Source organism: Gordionus sp. m RMFG-2023, chromosome 5 (assembly GCF_954871325.1).
Source record: "Gordionus sp. m RMFG-2023 chromosome 5, tfGorSpeb1-WG-v2, whole genome shotgun sequence".
Taxonomy (NCBI): Eukaryota; Metazoa; Nematomorpha; class Gordioida; order Chordodea; family Parachordodidae; genus Gordionus; species Gordionus sp. m RMFG-2023.
Genome location: NC_088779.1, coordinates 12,181,770 through 12,202,927, shown reverse-complemented (window position 1 = coordinate 12,202,927; position 21,158 = coordinate 12,181,770). Strand labels below are relative to the sequence as shown.

The 21,158-nt window shown below is 30.0% G+C and overlaps 1 protein-coding gene across 1 annotated transcript; it reads right to left on the bottom strand.

Moving 5' to 3' along the window:
• Positions 1–1,236: 1,236 nt before the first annotated feature.
• Positions 1,237–12,904, bottom strand: LOC135930519 (protein pelota-like). Its single transcript, XM_065467322.1, has 3 exons — positions 12,702–12,904; positions 12,482–12,658; positions 1,237–2,331 (listed from the first exon to the last, which is right to left on the bottom strand). The coding sequence occupies exons 1-3, from the start codon at positions 12,859–12,861 to the stop codon at positions 1,367–1,369; spliced, it is 1,302 nt and encodes a 433-aa protein (XP_065323394.1). The 5' UTR covers positions 12,862–12,904; the 3' UTR covers positions 1,237–1,366.
• Between the last annotated feature and the right edge of the window lie 8,254 nt (positions 12,905–21,158).

Below are 21,158 nucleotides of genomic sequence, written 5' to 3'. Positions count from 1 at the left end.
AATAAACTTATTAATTTAGATAATTAAATATTTTAAGACATTTCTGAATTTTATTTTTACAGAACCCACCTTAAATGGAACCGGAATTCTGATTTGATCTGGGTTTGAGCCCTAACCAAACTTGGAAAAAATATTTCGAAGGTTTCGATGCCATGTAATAATTATATTTTAAATCATTTTTAAATATATTTTTTTATCAAATATTTTTTTTGGGCACTGTAATATTAATTTTCTTATATAGAGCTTATTGTTTAAAATTTTCTATAACGAAATAAAAAATTTATAAATAAATTGTAAGATTATGCTATCAATTAGAAAGAGAAAATATCAAAAGTTGATAAGTTAGAACTTTTTTTCCTTCCAAAATTGTGAATCCATATGTAGAGAAGCCAATTATTAAACTTAATATGAATCCGCTAAGCCTTGATAGAAATTGCACTTGGTGTGATTTTTTGTTTTGACAAAAATAGCCAGTTTTTTAACATATACTTTAAGGGCTCTCTTTTACACCCTGTGAGCGTCTATTTTTAGACACAACTGTTATCAAAAACCGTTTGTCTCTAAAAAGAAGAAACAATTAGGAAAGATTATGAATAATGCAATATAAAATTATTCGGTTCGCACTATAGTTGGGCAATGGCTAAATGTCGGCTAATTCGGATCAATCTTCAGACGCCTGTCGGAGAAAATCCGTTAACATTAAAGCGTTTTAATATATATTGTTTCCTTCAAATTTGAGCTGCTATCTTTTTAAGAAAAATCCCGAGACCAAAGTGAGAGTCTTCGGCTAAAAACTTGTTTCGCCGACTAAAAATTGGCTTAAATGGCTAAAAATATAATAATTATCCAACTATAGTTCGCATACAATTCGATTCAATACTTCCTGGTTTTTTATATTTAAATTATTTCAACTCATTTGAATAATATCATTGTAAAGACCTACTATTAAGTTATAACATGAAATTTAAATTATGTAGCTTAATTATATTTAGTAATATTTAAAATTAAATAAGTATATTTTTCTCTTATGGGCCCACTTGTTTGAAGTTGAAAATTTAAAAAATTAATTATATTATATAAAATTTTACCTAGTGAGTTATTTAAAATAATACTCGTAGAGTTCGAAATAATACTTTTCTCAAGTATGATACCTAACCAGGTAAAATTCGAGTATTTAATTATAAAATTATAAATTTTTAATCATGCCTTGTATTTTTGATATTTAGATCCGTCAAATAGAAGTTATATATATTTTATTAAATTACACTAAAATTTTATTTTCCAATATTAATATAGTCGCATTCGGTAATATATTATAATATTAATAATGTAAGATATTTCGGTTTCGCATTATAAAGATAACAATCTATTTAATATCCCCTACACCATTTACTCCTATCTTATCATCCTCGTCATCATCGTCGGTATCAAGTTCGGGGATCGGGTATCGTAAGATAGCAGCGATACCTGTTAGCCTATCCAATTGTTCCCCTGACACGTGAAGGCTAGAAAATAAATGAGTCTCGCCTCCACCCAACTTGACACGCTCAAATACCGCAATAGAGCGCGCACGAGTAGCGGCATTACGAAAAAGCGAATCACTTATCAAAAGGGAATCAACGGCATCAGCGTTAGCAACACGAATGACATGTTCTAGCCCGTAATGGGCACGATCTGGGTCTGTGTTAAGGACTACAGTGAACCGGGCCAATGCGCGTACTTCCCGAGCAGCCTTGGTATCAGCCGCTCGGGCGATGACAGCAGGGTCAGAAAGCACTTCTCGCAGAGAATGCCGATATCCAGTGGAGCAATGCACGAGCAAAAACTTAGATCGATTTTCAATAAGGAGGCGTGATGGGTCTGATGATAGGGGTGTCGTCAAGGAATTAAAATTATTGGGCGAAGCACTGTCGTTCATTGATGCATTGGATGGAGAAAACGAGGTGGTAGTAGAAGACGAGGACTGGGAGGAAGCCGAAAGAGAAGCGGATAGTGATGGGCTCATTAAATGCTCGAAGAAACGGTCTTTAACGAATCCAGGACTAGCCAACAACACGCATTTGACCACTTCAAAATCGATGTGTCTTAAAAGAGCGCGGGCTAATGAATCATAAAAGCGAGACAAGGCTCTTTCTCGTTGAGAACCAGAACCCTCACGTTTCTTAGGAATGTTTTGCTCGACGCGGCAACGCACGAGGGTCATATGTGAAGTTACGAGGCATATGTGAGCAAGTCCTTCTTGCAAGACGACCGCAGCAAGATCTGCATGCTTTACCGGGTCACATGCCAATTCCACACGTTCTAGACTTACGCTGTCCCATTCGTCTTTGCCTATACCATGGAAAATGGTTATATATATAAATTATTAAGATATTATTAATTATTCTAATTGCTTTCCAAATAATTTGGCAAATTCGAAAAGTTAAGAGTATAATGTTCATTCTATTTTATAATACTATCCTGCACTATAAAGCACGAAATTATAATTTTATTTTGATTCAAAAAAATTAAGGCGCTTTTTGAATATTTTCATTTATAAACTTTTTACGCGCTGTATAAACCAGGGACCCAAACCGAAACGAATATCGGTTCGGTTCGGGTTCATCGGATAAAAATAACGGTTCAAGTTCAGGTTCGGTTTGTAAAAAATTAAATTATCGGTTCGGTTCGAACCTCTAAGAACCGGTTTGAACACTTTTGTATCCAAACCTACATTCGAATTATGTATAGGGAAATTTTTCTTTTTATTTTATCATTAATTTAAAAACCACATGTATAAAACCTTCATTTTTATTAATTGCACATTATAAAATAATATTTAATTTATAAATATAAAAATAAGATAAGAATATATATCAATGATTAATTTTAATATGAACAATATTTTATTTTTTTTACTTAAATTTTTTTTATTAAGCCGCACAATTAATATATTTTCAAAATTCGTATCTCTCAAATTACACTATAAGGAGATAGTATAAATTTAATTGTTAAAAAGCATCTTTCCACACTGACGGGTAGCCGACACTGCCAATGTGATATCAGATTTGATGTGTCATTTATAATAATATTTTGGATTTTATTTTTCTCTAAGCATTATAATTTACAAGCTTAAAATATTTTAAAAAAATGTTGTAAAATGACAATATACTAAAGTTTATAAAAATTATGACCGACACTTATCAATCAAATGTGATTGATGATAATCTTTAAAATAATTTGAATGTAATTGAAATTTTTTCAATATACTAATAATAACTTACATATTATTTTATGAGCATAAAATCATGAGGCTCGAACCGGTTCAGAGACATTATAGCGGTTCGGCTAGCATTTTTTAGCGGTTTAGGTTCGGTTCAGGTTTGATAAAAAATACGGGTTTTTAGCGGTTTAACGGTTCGGTTTGGATCCCTGGTATAAACTTGATATTTCAATCTTTCTCAATTAAAAAAATTCCACACTAAGTGGGCACAATCTAAATATGATACCACCAATAAAATTGAGTTAGGACAATTTCAATTTACATAGATAATAAAATCTTTTCAAAAGTAAACCTTATGTAAATTATGATATATGCCTATCACATAAATCTATGTCATTCAAGTATAAATTTACATTAAAAAAATATGTTTTTATACTCTAAAAATAACTAAATTTAATTTACTAATTTTACGACTAGATTTTTAATATCTTAGATAACATAAATATTATATAAAACGAATTCCTAAACCTTATATGGATATATTTATAGGGAATTTTATCTTATTTATTAATTTTGTAATTTTAATATCTTAAAAAACGGGGATTTTTTTTTCGGGGAATTATTTTCCTAGATTCGAGTTTAATATTATAAGAGTAAGTTTTAGTATTTTCTATTTCATCATTTATTAAAATGGTGGACTAGGGGCATGCAGGATAGAAGGGTAAGCGGAAAAAATATATCCAATAATAATTCTTAAATAAAAATTCTCTGGGAATTGATTTTATCAAAATTTTAAAATATACTATTTGAGGATTTTTATTCCATCGATATATTTATAGGGAATTTTTTTCCTATTTTATTATTGTAATTTTTAATATCTTAAAAAACGGGGATTTTTTTTCGAGGAATTATTTTCCTAGATTTGAATAGAGGCACGTAGATGCATCAATGTCAACTATTATGTCAATAAAATCATTATTTCTAATCCACTCCCTGAGCTAAAAAAAAAGAATACCCCCATCCAAAAGAAGCAATTATTATAAATTTCAAAAATAATAAGTAATATAATTTTTATTTCTGTAAAAAAATATTATAAACTTTTAAAATTGGAAGCAAAGAAATTTGAAATATTTTTCTTAAATTAGCCATATCAACAAAGTGAAGGAAAAGAAGCTATATTTTCGTCGATATCTAATTGTCGAAATAATTTTGTACCATTGATAAAATGGTTAAGTTATAAGAAATGGATCTTCATAGTACTCCGCTTCTATTAATTAGTTTTATTTTGCTTATGACACTTTCGGCAATGCATGAGGTTGTATTAGCTTATAAATATCTTTATAATATTGAAAAATTAGGGAAAGCAGAAAAATTAGAAAGTAAACCATAAGGTAAAATAAAAGAATAGCTTTTCCCGTCAATCACAACAAGTCTCAGAATAATCAACAGAAAAAGGTAAATAATTTCAATAAAATAAATTTACAATTTTCAGACTCTAAAAAGTCTTCTGATTATTTAACTTCCAGGTCATCTGCAACAATTACATTCCCCTTTTTAGCCATCATATAAATATTTCGAAAGTTAGACATTTCGTCGAAAACTTGACTCGAATTCAATTGGTAAAACTCAGAGATATTTTCAATATTATCTTCAACAAATGTCTTTTCAATTATTTCCTTTGGTGTAAAAAACGAGATTCGATTTAAATATTATCCGTCATTAAATTTCAGATTAAACTGCATTATCAAATCGATTACAGCATAAAACATGTTTTAAAGCATAGATAAAATATTATATTTAATAATAAGTATATAAACCCTTCCTTTTTGAATTCATATGTTTGAAGCCAAGAACTTTCAAAATCAAAAGATAAATTTCACTGTTTAATAAAATCTTGAGCCATAGAAAAATATTTAACGTGCTATGGCATTAGCTAAAAATGTAAGGACAATAACTTAAATTATACTTCTCAACTTAATCACACAATCGTTTGCCAATTAAATTTGATTCATTGCAAATCCTATATCACAAGTCAAGTTTGTTATCAATAATATTTTATCCAAAACACAAAGTGAAAAAATAAAATTATTATTTTTTATTCTAAAAATTATAGCAATTGTCATGGTAGAAGTGGTAGGATCTTCAGAAACCTTTAAATTTGTCAAAGCTGCCCTCAAGGCATCCTAAATAATAATAAAAAATTCAATAGCTCTATGATAACCAGCTTCTAAATATATAAAATTAACATTTAAATCTAAACAAATAAGATAATATTACCGAGCGGTATTCTTGATGTGTAAAAATTGTTGCGTTTTGTCAGTACATCACTCAGACATTTTCTACGTATCTTTTATATCCATTGAAATACATTACGAAATTTCTTAGTTCCCTTGCAGGGGCTTGGTTACGAAAATCAAATAACCAAGACATCTTCTTATTATTCTTATGATTGGGAGTTTATTATTAACACATTCTTCCGGGGATATCAGATATTTTAATATGGAATTTTTGTTATGGGCAAGTCTTCCATAATCAGCCAACATATGTGTCAAAGAAGATTCATGTACAATAATATCGCGATTGATATTCTGCCATTATCTAAGCCTTCACGATAAATGAAATTAAAATTTTTTAAAAAAAGTTTAATATTTTTTTGTAAAAATTTATAAAAGAAATTTCAAAAAGTTTCCCCATCGTCATGGAGGTATAACCGTTGCTTCGTACCCCCCCCCCCTATTGTAGGTGCAACTGGAAGAAACGTCCTGAATTAAGGTATGATGCAAATATATAGCTTACTCAAATATAAAGTAAGAACTTTAATATCATTTAATATTTCGGTATTTATTCGATCAAAATCTAATCTACTTAAAATCTCTAGAACATTTGATAAGATATAAGTAAATATAAAGAAGAAAATATGTTAACAACCAGAAAAAAAATCCCAGATGCAAGTGAAGAGACATTGGTATAAAAAGTTACAAATACAAATTGTCTGTTAAAAGGGTAAAAATTTATTTTATCTTAAAAATTTCACTTTTTTGATTTTAGTATTAAATTTTATATTTCATTAATGGTAATTTATCTAACAAATAACAATAGGTTCTAAATTAGTTTATTAGTCTTATAAAAAAAATATTAGTATCATTTTATTTATTATTTTGAATTTTTAAATAGCAAAATTTCAATAGCCAAAATAAAATCTCTGAAATATAAATTTCTTATATTGCAAGTTATTTTTATTAAAATTTACAATATATTTCAATAAATCATATATATATAGCTTATACAAAAATATTTAAGATAAAAAGGTTAGAATGATGACTTATGAAAACATCTTGTATTTTTTTTAAATAAAAGTTTACTATTATTTCTTTTTTTTATTATTAAAACAAATTATTTCGATATTATATAAAGTAATAAAAATAATCGTAAACTATGCATAAAATAATATAAATAAATAAAATTTAAAAACAATATCAAAAATATTTTTTTAGAAAACCACATTAAAAAAAGAAGTTAAAAATAGTCGTTCTTTTTTGATGATGGTCAGGAATCTTTAAATTTAAAATTATAGCGCAAAATTTGCTAATTTTTGTTTGATAAAAAGGCCCTCGAAATTGTTTTTTAGAGATCTATGGCTGATTCGTTTACTATGGATTAAGCCGTTTGTCGATACCACGACTAGTATTAGGGCTGTGCTGATATTAAATATAGAATCGGCATGATATTTAGCGTTTCCAAAATAGTATCAGATCAATATTTTTTTAAACACTGATCTGATATTTTTATTGTCATTGGTTATTTTATATAATTTTTAATTAATTAATGAAAGGAAAAAATACAATTTTTTTATTGTAATGTTTAAATAAATAGTTAAAAATTTTACACTATTTTTTGATATATTATCTGCAACAAAAAGATTTTAAAATATCTAACGAGTCGCATTCATCTAGTGTTATTAAACGGCTCAATTTAGTCAATTTTTTAAAACGTTTAACTTAAGATTTTGGCCAATTGATTGTAAATTAGGCAAGTTTATTAAGTTTGCCCACATGTGACAGAAATAATTAGGCTTCTATTTCCAAAATTTAGGGGCTAGGATAATAGCAGGCTAAAATCTTGATTTCGTTCTTTTTAAAAATTGGATATATGGGCTATTTAACAACACTACATTTACCTATAAACATTGCAAATATTTATGAGATTATTAACTTTTGAAGAATAAAAAAATGAATATACAATCATTTGTAAAAGTTAGTTTATCTTTTTTAAAATAAAAAATATTGATATTTTTATGACATTGGGTCAAGGATAAATGGGAAATAAAAATCAATATGAATATATCGTTTTCGGATAGGTGTGAATATTTTGGTGCTTTCTTTCCAAAGCAATATATCACAATTAATACAAGAGGGAATGTATATAAACGTAACATCTCAATACAAGTGTTTCCCGATATGTCAGGGAGTTAAAGCATCAGATGGTTAATTTATCACGGCTTAATGTGAAGGGCATCGGCTTTGGATAATCAATTTTGAATTATCTTATTATTTTCGTGTATTATATATTTGTAATTTTGACGAGACAATGGAGTATATGCTTAGCTTTAGAATCAACCATTACCCCGTATTTTTTACAAGGTAGAGATATGTCCAAGCCTAGCCTGATAGCCAAAGAATATCTAAACTCCTTATTCAGGGGATATTTATTTAACATACTTAGATCGTGGCCTGTTTATCCATTTGCCAATGAATGAAGGTTAGTACAGTGACATAACAGCACCATCCCAATCCTTTTGTAAATTAGAGAGTGGATAAATTAAGCCAATGGATGTTTTAGCAGACCAGCTTGATAAAGCATTGCATTATGTCCTTAAAAGGTTTAATAATTTAAGAATTTAATTTTTGTATATTAATAAAAAGGAAATAAAAACTATTGAAAATGGTAATGATAGTAAGCGTTGGAAGGGTAGTATTTAGCCAGCTATTTTGGTCAAATTTTAGGTTGACAATCTTCATATTTTTGAAGCATAGAAGGAAATAAATTGGCATCCGATAAAGCAGAATTGTATTTTGGAAATATTAAAAAAAATTTAATTAAATAAACGCCTGATGGGAAAACAAATGTTTGAGAATATTTTCTCTTGATAGATTAATCATATTGTGTTCTAAAAATGTTGAATTCCTATAAATCCTTCTATTGGTGATTTGAGAATAGAAATTTAATCTTTAATTACATGGGTAAAAATATTAATATCTGGGGAAGAAAAACTTGAAGTTAAGTAAATTTAGCATTTTTTATAATTTAGAATTAAGTTGTTTAAAATTTGAAACGATGATATCTAATGCTTAAAAATGTGACATCATCCAAAAATACCATATAAGATCAAGATTGCAATTAGTTTTTATATTTTATTTTGAAATACTGTTGATGGCTAAAGTGAATAAAGGCATTCAGAGTGAATCCCCTTGCTGAATTCCTTGTGTTGATAGAATAGTTTGCTTGCCATATTGTAATATGGTTGAGGTATATAGTAGCTTGAATTGAAATAATCTGGAGAAATGCTAAAAAGCTTTATATTAAAAAATTACGATTTAAAGCATTGAATGCATGTTCTGAAAATAGATTATCTAGAGTAGTTCTTGCTGCGTAGCTAGCTGTTTCACACCCACATTTTATGTCAAACCCTAATTGGTTTGGATTTCTAATAAGGATTTTTTTATATGTTTGCATATAATTTTTGAGATAATCCTCCTAAAAACTCCTCATTATCTTGAGCGAGTGCCTTGATCTTGCTACTTTAAGACTAGCTTCAAAAAATAGTTGAATTAATGGATGAGGTAGACTCCCATTTAGGTTACCAATACCTGTAATAGAATTAGAGACCAAGAATTGTCTATATTTATAAGATCTCGTTGAAAAACTGGTCTGATACCATCAAAAATGTGGTGGAATCTATTTAAAATGAAAGGCACTTCATCTATGGTTAATTTATAAAAGATATCTTTAATAACAAGAAAGGTTTTTAATAACATTAGTTGGATGTTTGGAAAGCAAGTAATTGAATTGGTCTGTATCAGCAGGAGAAATTTATTGATGGTTAAAAAAATATTTCAAAGGACCATTAGTATTGACATCATTTATTTTTTTGATATTAAGTTTGGCCAAATATTCTTCTGAATATTATTTTCTAATGAAATTTGTATTTTTAAATTCATATGTGAATTATTATTAATTTTTTATTTATTAAAATAAATTGATAGATTTTGATTTAGGACTTTCTTTGTAATAATAACTTATTGATTGATCTGAATCATTAAAATTTTGAATTATTTGCAATTGCAGAATTATATTGAATATTGATATTATTATCTGTCTTTAAATGATGATACTAAATTAGTATTTTGATTTTCAGGTTGAAGATTTATAGGTATGTGTAATGAGGATGGTGGTTTACTAATAAGAGATAGAGCCTGGTGTTTGGAACTTGGACATCAAGATAGTGTTGGGCCATGGATGCTAACTTTATTATCTTTATTTATAGATAAAGTTTAAGGCAATATAAACATAGTCTTTTGATAGTCATTTTAATTTAATTAGTCATTGCCATAATATTTAAATTAATATCATATAAGAATCGCCTATCTGGTGGTAGTAATTCTTTATAATTAAAACTAATCAAATCAATGTCATATACAAGTCCTTAGTTAGCTGGGTGGATAGAAGTTCAATTGTCACGTTATAAGGATATTAAATTTGTTGGGATTTTGAATCCCAAAGTAGATAGTATGGCTGGAGCCATTATATATATTTTTTTATATAAACTTAGATCAAACCATAAGCTTAATAAAATTTAATCTAACTTATTATGCCCAATGAACAAGAAATTGAGAATTAATGTTAAATGAGTAGTGTTGTAAACTACGAAGTTCGTTTCTTTGAAAAAAGGTGATGAACGGCGTTCCTTTTTTTTTGACGAACTTTGAAAGTGAACGTGTTCCTTTTCTTTGATGAACGTGTTCAATTTTACGTTCGTTCAATTTTAAAAACAATTTTTATTTTTTATTTATTTGAAAAATTAATATTAATCCGCATTTTTTAACAAAAAAGTCTTATATTTTTATTTATTTGAAAAATTAATATTTAATCCAATTTTTTAACAAAAAAGTCTTATATTTTTTAATCAGCTGTTTTTACTTTTTCCTTTTACATATTGCAATTAACGTACCATAGTGCTACTGCTAGAGAAGATAAGATTAAAGTTTATTAATTTGAATATTTTATATTTTAATTTAATAGATTAGCATTTGCATGGATATAAATATTTCATCATCAGATTCTGAAAATCAAAATTCAATATTAGATGAATTAGAATTACCATGGCCCAAATATCAAAAATATTTCACTGTTTTAAAATCAATTCCGAGATATCCTTTTTATTTGACGAGGAAGAAGAGGGCAGATTGGAGGATAACATAGCTCAATTTTTTGAAACAATGGATAAAACATTAAATGTTTTTAATAAATTCCCCCTTTTAAAAGAATTGTTTATCAAGTATAACACCGCAATCCCTTCATCCGCCCCTGTTGAGCGAGTTTTTAGTATAGCTAACGCTGTATTAACTGACAAGCGTTCATGCCTATCAGATGAAAATTTTGAAAAGCAATTATTATTAAAAATTAATAAGAAATTTTTTTTATAAATTTATTTTTTTATCGCTCTATTATATTGTATTTATAATTATATTATCAAAATAAAACTATTATTTTTTATCATGGCTAATATATTGTGTTGAAAAATATAAGGCATTTATTTGTATTAATTTAAATTAAAAAAAGAATTTATCATAAAATTTTGAACATATGAAGTTCATGAACTTGAACGCGTTCCTTTTTTTTAATTTGAACGTGTTCGATTTTTGTCAATGAACGTTGATCGTGAACACGTTCGATTTTTTTAAAAATGTTTACAGCACTATAAATGAGTTATTATTATTTTCCAACTGATTGAAAAAGTTAATATTGTCACAAATGAAGTTAGAGATATATGGTTTAATGGATATAAATCTAAACCTCCCATTTTTAAAGGCAATTGTGAAAAATCTCAAACTTATATTTACGAATTTTTCAATATCACAATCATTATTTTTTTTATAATTTGATTAATTTTAAAATTTTAATTTTCTTAAAACAATATTAGTATTTATTTCTCATTTTCTTACAATTGTAAAAAATAGCTTTTGTTCTTTTTACAATCCTATTCTCACTCATTCTTATAAAAATATAATAAAAATAAACAAATTTTTTAAAAATGATGTATCAAATCAACAATAATATATTTTATTATGTGATTGTTTAATTATTTTTTTAACAAAAAGAAATTGTATTGAGTTTTAAATAAGCCAATCCAAAATTTTTTTCAAAAATAACCAATATTGATGCCAATCCAACTTCAGTATATTGCTCTAATAAAAAGAATTAGGAAAAAATAAACAGCACATTCTATATTTCTTATCAGTTTAGGAATTTTCCACTAAATTTTTTTATATAAATTCTTATCTTAATGTAAGCTAAAAATTTAATTTATGAAGATTAATGATTATTATTAATAGGTATTGTAGGATGTTTATCCTGAGTCTACTCAAGTTTGCTAATAATAATTTTCATTTTATTATTTCTATTCAATTTAAGGTTTATAAAATTATTGTACAAAAAAATATCTTTAATAAAAAAACTAGAATCACAAAGGTATATAATAAGAGATCAAGGCCTATATCTTCCCTCTTTGGATCTGGCTAGCTCTTTTAAAATAACCAGATCCTGGGTGGTTATATAAATTAACAACATATTTATTTTTATTTATATTATTTCGAAAATATGTAAATTTAATTTTTAAAAAATAATTATAAAACACAAAAAAATGTATCTCTAGATGAATAAAGGATTATCAATTAATTATTATTCTACATAAGAGAATTAATATAAATTTTTTTTATAAGATTCAGTACTGTATTATCTAGGTATTTAGAATCTTTTAGAACCTTATAATTTGATCTGATAGATCTTTAAACAATACCATTAGTTAAACAATTCTGATAATTTTTGTATTAAAAATAATTACCTATTGCTTATATGACAATTAATTGGTGATAAAATCTATGGAATCTTAAATACCTTAACCAATATCAGTCTAGTCTTCAGAAAAATAAAGAATAACTAAAACTTTATCACATTTTAATATGATCAGAAATCAATATAAATAATTTAATATTTATATACCTATTGTAAACTTTCTATTCACTTCTAAATCTAATGTATGATATCCACCCATTTTTACAAACTGATTTTCTTCAATATTTCTACCTTTCACACGCAATACACATGCCTGAGTATCAAAATCTGTTGATTCAACACAAATTGTAAGCATAGTCCTAACCTTATTCACGCTAACAGTTCCTATGTGATATAATCATAATATTTATAAATAATACTGATTTACCAGTAGCACTTTCTTGGTGAATTTTTCTAAATGTAGAAGCTCTTAAACTATCTCCTTCATTAATAAGATTATATACATGCCACATGTCTTCATTCTCTTCAGCAATCAAAACAATAACACCTTTTCTTTCTTTATCTATATTCTTATAAATAAGCTTCATTTCCCATTCAAGAAGGTTTAGGACCGAACTTTTCAAGCACTCACACAAAAATATAAAACCTTCAACGGATGATTGTCATCAATCATTGGCTCAAACTTTACTAAGGATAAATATATAGAATAGATTTTTTTACAATTTTAACATTATAAATGTAAAAAGAAAATTTTATAATATGAATGAAATAAAAGACCAGATATATTTTAGTTTAATTCTTCAATCCGCTTGCATGAATACAAGATTTTTAAAAATTCTGAATACCTCAAACATGGAAACCAGCAATGAAGTTTTGGAACTGTTCCCCCATCCGCTTTCAGTATCTATTTTAATTAGTGGTTGTTTTTCAGTATTCTCAAAACAGGTATATTTTCTTTTTCTTTTTGGTTGTTCATCATATGTAGTATAAACCTCTCTTTGTAAAGTATTAACACTATATTTACTAATTAGGAAATATATTAGTCAGAAATTTGTCTACCTTGTTATATTCCATCAGTAATTTATCTACTTTGTTATATTCCAAAAATACATTCTTATAAGCGTGTTTTTAGATTTCACACCAAAGTACATTGTTAAAAGTGTGTTTTAATTTTCACACTAAAGTATATTAGATTAGTATATATAATAAAATAAATAAAATGTGACTCTTCTAAATCAAAATCTTTTATTAACACTATATATTAAATGACGGGTAAATTCTCTCTTTATTTCAATAGTTGCTGATATAATATATTATCAAAAGTTTATAGCAAATAATAAATTTTTTATATGGTAAAATTAATAAAGGTAAAAAAATATAAAAATATAATTTGCGAAAGGGTAAGGGATAAAAGAATGGAAACTAGGAAAGAGAAAGGAGAGAGAGAGCATAGACATAGGAGATTATTCAATGGAAGAGATGAAACTTAGGTAGTTAGAGCGAATGATGGCTGTAGCAAGTCTTTGTCGTAAAAAAAGGGACTCTTTAGGCTGATCGGTTTTTTCCCGAATCCGTTTGCCTAATTCTTTAAAAAAACTTAGAGCTTTGCTACCGAAGGTGGTAAGAGTAGAGCAGGCGATAGGTATGAATAAGAAAGAGGGGTCTATGGAACTATATTTGATAGTTTTACGAGTTTCTGCTAGAGCGAGGGCATCGACGTTGTGGTTGGATGGTGCATTTGGGTCAATGCAGGTGAAGTCCCAGACTAGTAGCTGTCCCCTCCAAGGAATCAAGGACATTCCATCAGGACGTTTTCCGTCGGATCTAAAAATGCCGGTCGGTTCAAGTCTTGATGGAATGCCTGCGGATTTGAGAGCGCGCAATATGATGTCATTGCAATTGGTGTGCCGTGGAAAACGGCCTCGGCAAAAGCGGCAATGGAGGCAATGTCTGCCCTTGCGATCGACGCTGGTTTCGCAATGTTTGCATTGGTACGGTAGAACAATTTCGCAATTGAGCCGTAATCCAATAGCAAATCTTAGCTCGTCAGCGGTCAGCAATAAGTCGAGGTTGTTGGAGGGTATAGTTTCCAGAAACTCGTAACCCGATCCTTGGTTTAATTGGTGAAAGACTGTGAGATCGTCGTCATGAAGGCTCGATTTTAGGTAAGCGACGGAGCCTTCGTTGAGTGGAGTATCCCAGTCTCTCTGTAAACAGGAGGAGGGTCGAGGAGTGTTTGGGACAACGGAATTGTCCCAAATGGTCTGGGCTTCAGCTAATAATGGGTCAGGAAAGTGAGTAAGCTGGCTAATGTGTGAGTCAGATGAGAGGCGGGAGGCGATGAATCCACTGATGGAAAGAGTTAAAGGTGAGCGTAAGCCGATGCCCCCGTGCTTGCATGGAAGTGATGCTTGTAGCCATGAATTATGGTTGAAACGAAGATTAAGGATCTCTTCGGCAAGAGATTTGACGGAAGTTTCAAATGATTTTAGTGAGTCGGGAAATTTAAAGATTGAGGTGGATCGAAGAGCGTAAAGAATTTTAGGAATGTAGTAAAAGTTTTTGAGGAGAAAAAAAGCTTGATGGCGAGGGAGAAATTTAGAGATGTTTTTGAAGTGAAGTAAGCTGGATGATGCGTTAGAGAAGAAGTGATTAATGGATTGCAAGCCACCGACAGGTGAGCCGAGATGAGTGAGGGATGATAGCTCGGTTGTAAGGAAGTTATGGGTGAATGGGATGGAACAATGAAGTGGACATATTTCGGTTTTTTGTTCGTTAAGTGAAAGTCCAATTGCGGCGGAATGTGTATTAATGATGGCGAGGGCCTTGGCGACCTCGTGAGGGGAGCCGCAGAACATTCCGTCGTCGATGTACCAAGTGTGGAGTGGAAGATTGCAGTTGGTAGAAATGTTTTTGACCATTTCGTTGATTCCAATGCAGAAAAGTATCGAGCCTAGAGGATCGCCTTGCTGGATCCCTTCAGATGATGAAAGTAAGTAGTTGTTGAATTGGAGATGAGATGGCTTGGAATAGCAGGAGTGGAAAAATTGGGAGAAGGTGGGAAATGAGTGGTATATTTGTGGAAGAAAGTGGGAACGGCGAATGGAGTTGAAGGCGTTAGAAAAATCAATTTTGACGAGGATTTCGTCACTAGGGTTGGTTTGGAGATGGATGCGAGTAGCGTGTGTGGCTATTTCGCAACCTCCCTGGATGCCAATACCGAGTTGATGGAGTGCTAAAATTAAGGCTGCGTTGTCCTTAATTTTGGAAGCTATGAGTTTAGCAACGAGGCGACGGAATACGGTCCCGATTGCTATCGGCCGGATGTCCTTGTTCGGCTTTTCGAGTGCGATTAATTTAGCGCCGAACAGGAGTGGCCTGATGGATTCGGGAACAGGTCCATGAGCAATTTTGTTGCAGAATGTTGTTAGATTCTGTAAAATAGGGACCTGGCTGACTATGAGGGGGGATGTAAGGTCCTGGAGGAATGGGGCGAAGCCCATCATACCCGGGCGAGGAGTCGTGATGAAAGGATAGGATACTTTTGCGCACCTCGACGGGGGTGAAATTAGTGGGAAATATGTTGGGCGGAGGAGGAGGTATGAGGTCACCTCCAGGAGGGTGCTTAAGTTTAAGTTTGTTGTAGCTCTCCTCATTACTGGTTGCAATTGAGTCGTCAGATGCTAGTAAGCGGAGAGCAGATTTGATGTTTAGATTGTTTATTTTGTTAGAAATTATCTTAGCCTTTAATTGGAGGCTGGAAAGTTTTTTAGAATTATGAGGAGAAAAAGTTATGTGAGGGTGAGGGGGTGTATGGTTGCGTCTTTAATTTGTTGGGTTAAAGATTTGTGAATCTCAGGATTGGGAGGTTGGAGAGTCGTGAAAGAAAATGAAAAAAGTTTGAGCCAATGATCTAGAGAGGAAAAGTTATTTATTAGTGAATGAAGACAGGTAGAGAGAGCTTTGGCTACTTGTATTCTAGAGCCTTTGGGAATTCTAGAAATAATGGGAGGTTTGTCGGATTTTAGAAAGTTAATGATGTCGACGTGAGTGGTAGGTGGGAGGGAAATGAATGTGTCTGATGTGGTTGGTATGTGGGCGTTATTGGGTGAGGTGGAAGTATAACTGTGAGTAGAAAAAATGGAGAGGGGATTTTGGAAGGGAGGGGAAGGACGCTTTCCAGACTCAGGACAAGCACTGCCTTTGGATTTGTGCTTGGTGAAAAGGCCGGATTTGGTGATTTTTATGTTTTTGGAGCACGTGGGGCAGCGTTCCATTGTGTGGATAAAGAAAGGTTGTGAATAATTGTGTTGAGAATGGGGATGTGACAGAAACTAGGAAGAAATAATCTGCAGAGAATAATGATGTTGTAAAGATAAGGTTATTAAATATGAGAGGAAAGAATGGGCATAAGGGTTGTTGGGGTTGGTTGGTGTTTGATAGAGGTTGGTTATTTGTTTTAATAAATGTAATGGTTAAAGTAAATAAAAGATTGAAAGACTGAGGAGCATATATAAAAGGGAGAAAAAAAGATAATTATTTAGGGTATGTTTATGAAATGGAAAAGAAAAATTATGTTGTATTAATGGGGATATTACAAAGAACGTAAGATAATTTGAGTCTTGAAGAATATATATATAAGAAAGTAAAAAAAAAAAAGATTTGGTTCAATTGTGAGGAATAAATGTGTACAGGTAAAAAAAAAATATTATGCATGTGAAAAGAGAGTTGTGATTATGAAAGAATAAAAAAATTATATATATATGTAAATGTTAAATTAGTTGAAATGTTGAATGTTGTTACAAAGAAACAATATATAAAAGGGGAGAAAAAAAAAATTATTTTGGGTATGTTTATGAAAGGGAGAAGAAATATTATTTTGTATTAATGGGGATATAAAAAGGAATGTGAGAGAATTTGAGTCTTGAAGAGTATATAAATGAAAAAGTAAAAAGAAAAAAAAATTAATTTGGTTCAATTGTGAGGAATAAATGTGTACAAAGAAAAATTGTGCATGTAAAAAGAGAGTATGTGATTAAAGTGTTGTTAAAAAATTAGAAATCAAAGACCTTGATTTAAGGGGTAGGTGGATTAAGGTTGGTGGCTTTTCCCACTTTAAAAAAATTATCATAAAAATCAGGATAAAAATTTTGAATTACAATGGGGGTTGTTTCAATTTTGTTGTACAAAATTACATTTGAAGGGGGTTTACCAGAGTTTATACATGGTTTTGACCTGGGCCCATGTTTATAAAAACAAATAGCTTGGGTCAAGGTTATATTTCTATGGCAGGCATTACAAATGCTTGACATACCCATTTTAGAAGAATAAAAAAAAAAAAGGAGAAGAGGGTAGGGGGTATGTATGAATGAATAACTTTTCAAAAATATTATTTTTTAAAAATAATTAAAAAAAATAAATTAATAAATAAAAGTTATAAAATTAAATTGAAAATTTAAATTTTGTTGTATTAAGAATAATTGAGTAATGTTTAAATAAAAATTTATATTTTAAAAAATGTAACAAACTAATTTAAAATCTATATTTTTGAAAAATATATGTTAAAATTTGAGGTTTAGATGATTGTGGAATTTTGGAATGTTTAAAAATATTTTTAAAATCAATTAGATAAATTAACTTAAAACTATATATGATTGAGATAACTATTTTCATCATTGATTGAATCAAAGACATCTTGGTGGTATGTTAGTGTTGAGCAAGCCACAATAATGTTCTTGTATTAATGATTGTTGTGCAGGAATATCATTGATTGGGTCAAAGAAATCTTGGTGGTAAGTTGAGCAAGTATATTTGATTGAGATAAGTAATTTCTTCATTGATTGAATCAAAGAAATCTTGGTGGTAAGTTACTGTTGAGCAAGTCACTATAATGTTATAATACTAATGATTGTTGTGCAGCAATATATAAGGTGGTGTGTAATGGTTAGGTTATTATGTTTAAAGTCAAAGGGATAGCCAGATATTGGGTAGGATTAAAATACTAAAATACCAATGTCATTTAACAAGGTAGGAAGGAATTTTGGTTTTTGGCTAAATGTAGTGTTTACTGGAGATTTAATTTCGCTAATTGTAGTATTTAATTGTAGCTAAGAATCATTTTCATCATCAGAATCAGAGAACAATTTTAAAATCATCAGTTGAGGTGAGAATTTATTTTGTATTGATATAGTATATTTATATTCTGTTGTAAATTAAACAGCTGTGTTTAAAGAATCTTTACAAAATCGCTCCATTTTTCGCCCATTTATTTTAATGATAATATACAATAAAATAAATTTCAAACCAATGATATATATAACTATAGATTGACGATTCATTCATCCAATGCATTATAAAAGTGTCCACACATTGTAATCAGCTGTAGCGCCATTTTGTAGTTTGGTTATCCATTATTTGTCAGCAAGAAATATTAATATAAAGAAAACAAGTCTACTACGATAATTTAGTTTTAAAGGTTTCGATTTATGATATAATATTTTATAGTATCTTTTATTCTTAAATTTTCATAAGACTTTTTTTATGAATGTGGACTAGGTGATCGTCAATCTATAGTTATATATATCATTGTTTCAAACTCTAGAAATTATTGATATTTTGTCAGCTTTTAAATGTTTTTAGTTTCACATCTATATTAGTTAATTTTTGAAATTTTATTAGCTCTTAAATGTTTTTAGTTTCACATATGTTAATTTTAGTCGTCTTTAGAGATTTTAGGAGTTTTTAAACTAAATCAATGATGTTTTGATTTAGATCTTATGAGTTTTTATACTAAATGTTTTGACTCCTCAACATTTTATATAAATTACATTCAGGCTTGGTAATCGATCCTTTTAAAAAAATCGAATCCTGATCATGATCTTTTGAAAAAAAGAGGATCGAAATCCAGGATCGATCTTTTTTTAAAAAACGATGCAAAATTAACTAATATAAAAAATAAATAAGCAATGGGATACAACAAAGTGACCCTCTGGGTTCCTTTTTGTTCTGTCTGGGCATTAATAGTCTAATACGAGACATTAATGACCAATGCAAGCTAAATCTTCATAACTGGTATATCGACGATGGTATACTAGGCACCGACTGAAGTTATGTAGGCAATCCAAATAATAAAATCCAGCGAGAAAAGTTTGGGACTTCGAGTTAATCAAGACAAAAGCTAATATTATCATCTTTGGATCATTGACCTTAACCGCGATATATGTTCAATCATACACCATTGAACGCTTTATCACATCTCAGATCTCTAATAGGTAAAGACGAGTCGTTTATCAAGTTCTTTTCCGATATTTCACGAAAGATATCCTTTATGCGCGATACACTATCTCGCCTCCCAGCTCACCAAGCTTTCTTCTTATTAAAGAACTACCTTCTAATTCCAAGAATTTTATATACACTCCGTTCGTCATGGATATTTCAATATCAACCTCGCTGCACGCGAACTGGAGATTAAACGCCTTACAGAAGATATACTCAATCTTAAATTTGGGGAATTAACAAGGTTACAGGCTACCTTACCAACCAAATCTGGCGGCATTGGCATAAGATCACCTTCCCTACTTTCTGTTAGTGCATTCATATCCTCTCGCCTGTCCTGCGAGTCCATCATACAAACACTCAAACATCCTGACCCCTTACTCCTACGGGCAATTGATCTATGGAAGTCCCTCTCATTAGTCGATCCTCCATCGTCGGCACTACAGAAGGATTGGGATAAACCTCTAGTTGGCCGTTGCTTTTCTTAAATCGAGCCAACCAGAGGACCATTCTCTACTCTTCTCCATTTCCACAGGTAGTGGATACGACTTTCCCATTGCCAAACCTTAACCAGCTCCTAAGCAATGATGAACTACGTCACGCCATAGGTCTTAGACTTAAGTGCGATATGGTAATTACTTATCACTGTATTCTCTGTCAAACGTCTGTCAACTCCAAAGGCCGTCACTCTCTACACTGCAAGCGCTGTAGAGGCAGATTCATTAAGCATTCAAAATGAATGATACCATTGCCAGGGCCTTAAAATCCGTCGGAATCCTATCAACCCTCGAACCTACCTGCCTTTACAATTCCGATGGTAAGGGCGGGATGGTTCGACTATGATCCCTTGGAAAAAGGGGAATTCCTAACCTGGGATTTCTCGTGCATCGATCCTCTTGCCCCTTCCAATATAAATAAAGATGTCATACTAGATGCCGAAGTGAATAAACTAGCTAAATATTCGCCATCTCTTCCCGCCAATTACATTCCTACCATTAATCGCCACGACTCTAACGTCGTTCGGCTCTCATGCCCTGGCCTTCTTTAAAGAGCTGGGAAAACGGATCTCTGCTAGGACCGAGGATCCCAACGAGGGATTCTATCAACGCCAAAGATTAGCCATTAACATAGTAAAATACAATTATCTCAGCTTTATTTTTTCAATATCCGAAACCCACTAATTGAACACTATGCATAGGATAGACTTTGGCCATTTTGCTGCCTATTATAATGTTAACGTTAAAAGGGTACTTGAATCGCAATCAATAAAAAATAGCAAGAATTAATGACTTTATATAATTGTGATTTACTAATATTATATTTTTTTTTACTATTATTATAACTTACCTTGTAATAACATATTATTATAATATATATATACATTATATATACAATGTTCAGATAAAATCTTTAATTAATTTATTGTAATTGAATAATATAATATAAGTATAACAATTAGAATATATTTATAATTCAATTAGCCTTTAATAATAAAAATTTTTCTAAATTATCATCATTTAAATAACCACGTTTTTTATTAAGTACATGTTTAGCTTTACAAAACAAGCGCTCTACAGGAGCGCTTGATGGTAAAGGTGTGTTATATTCA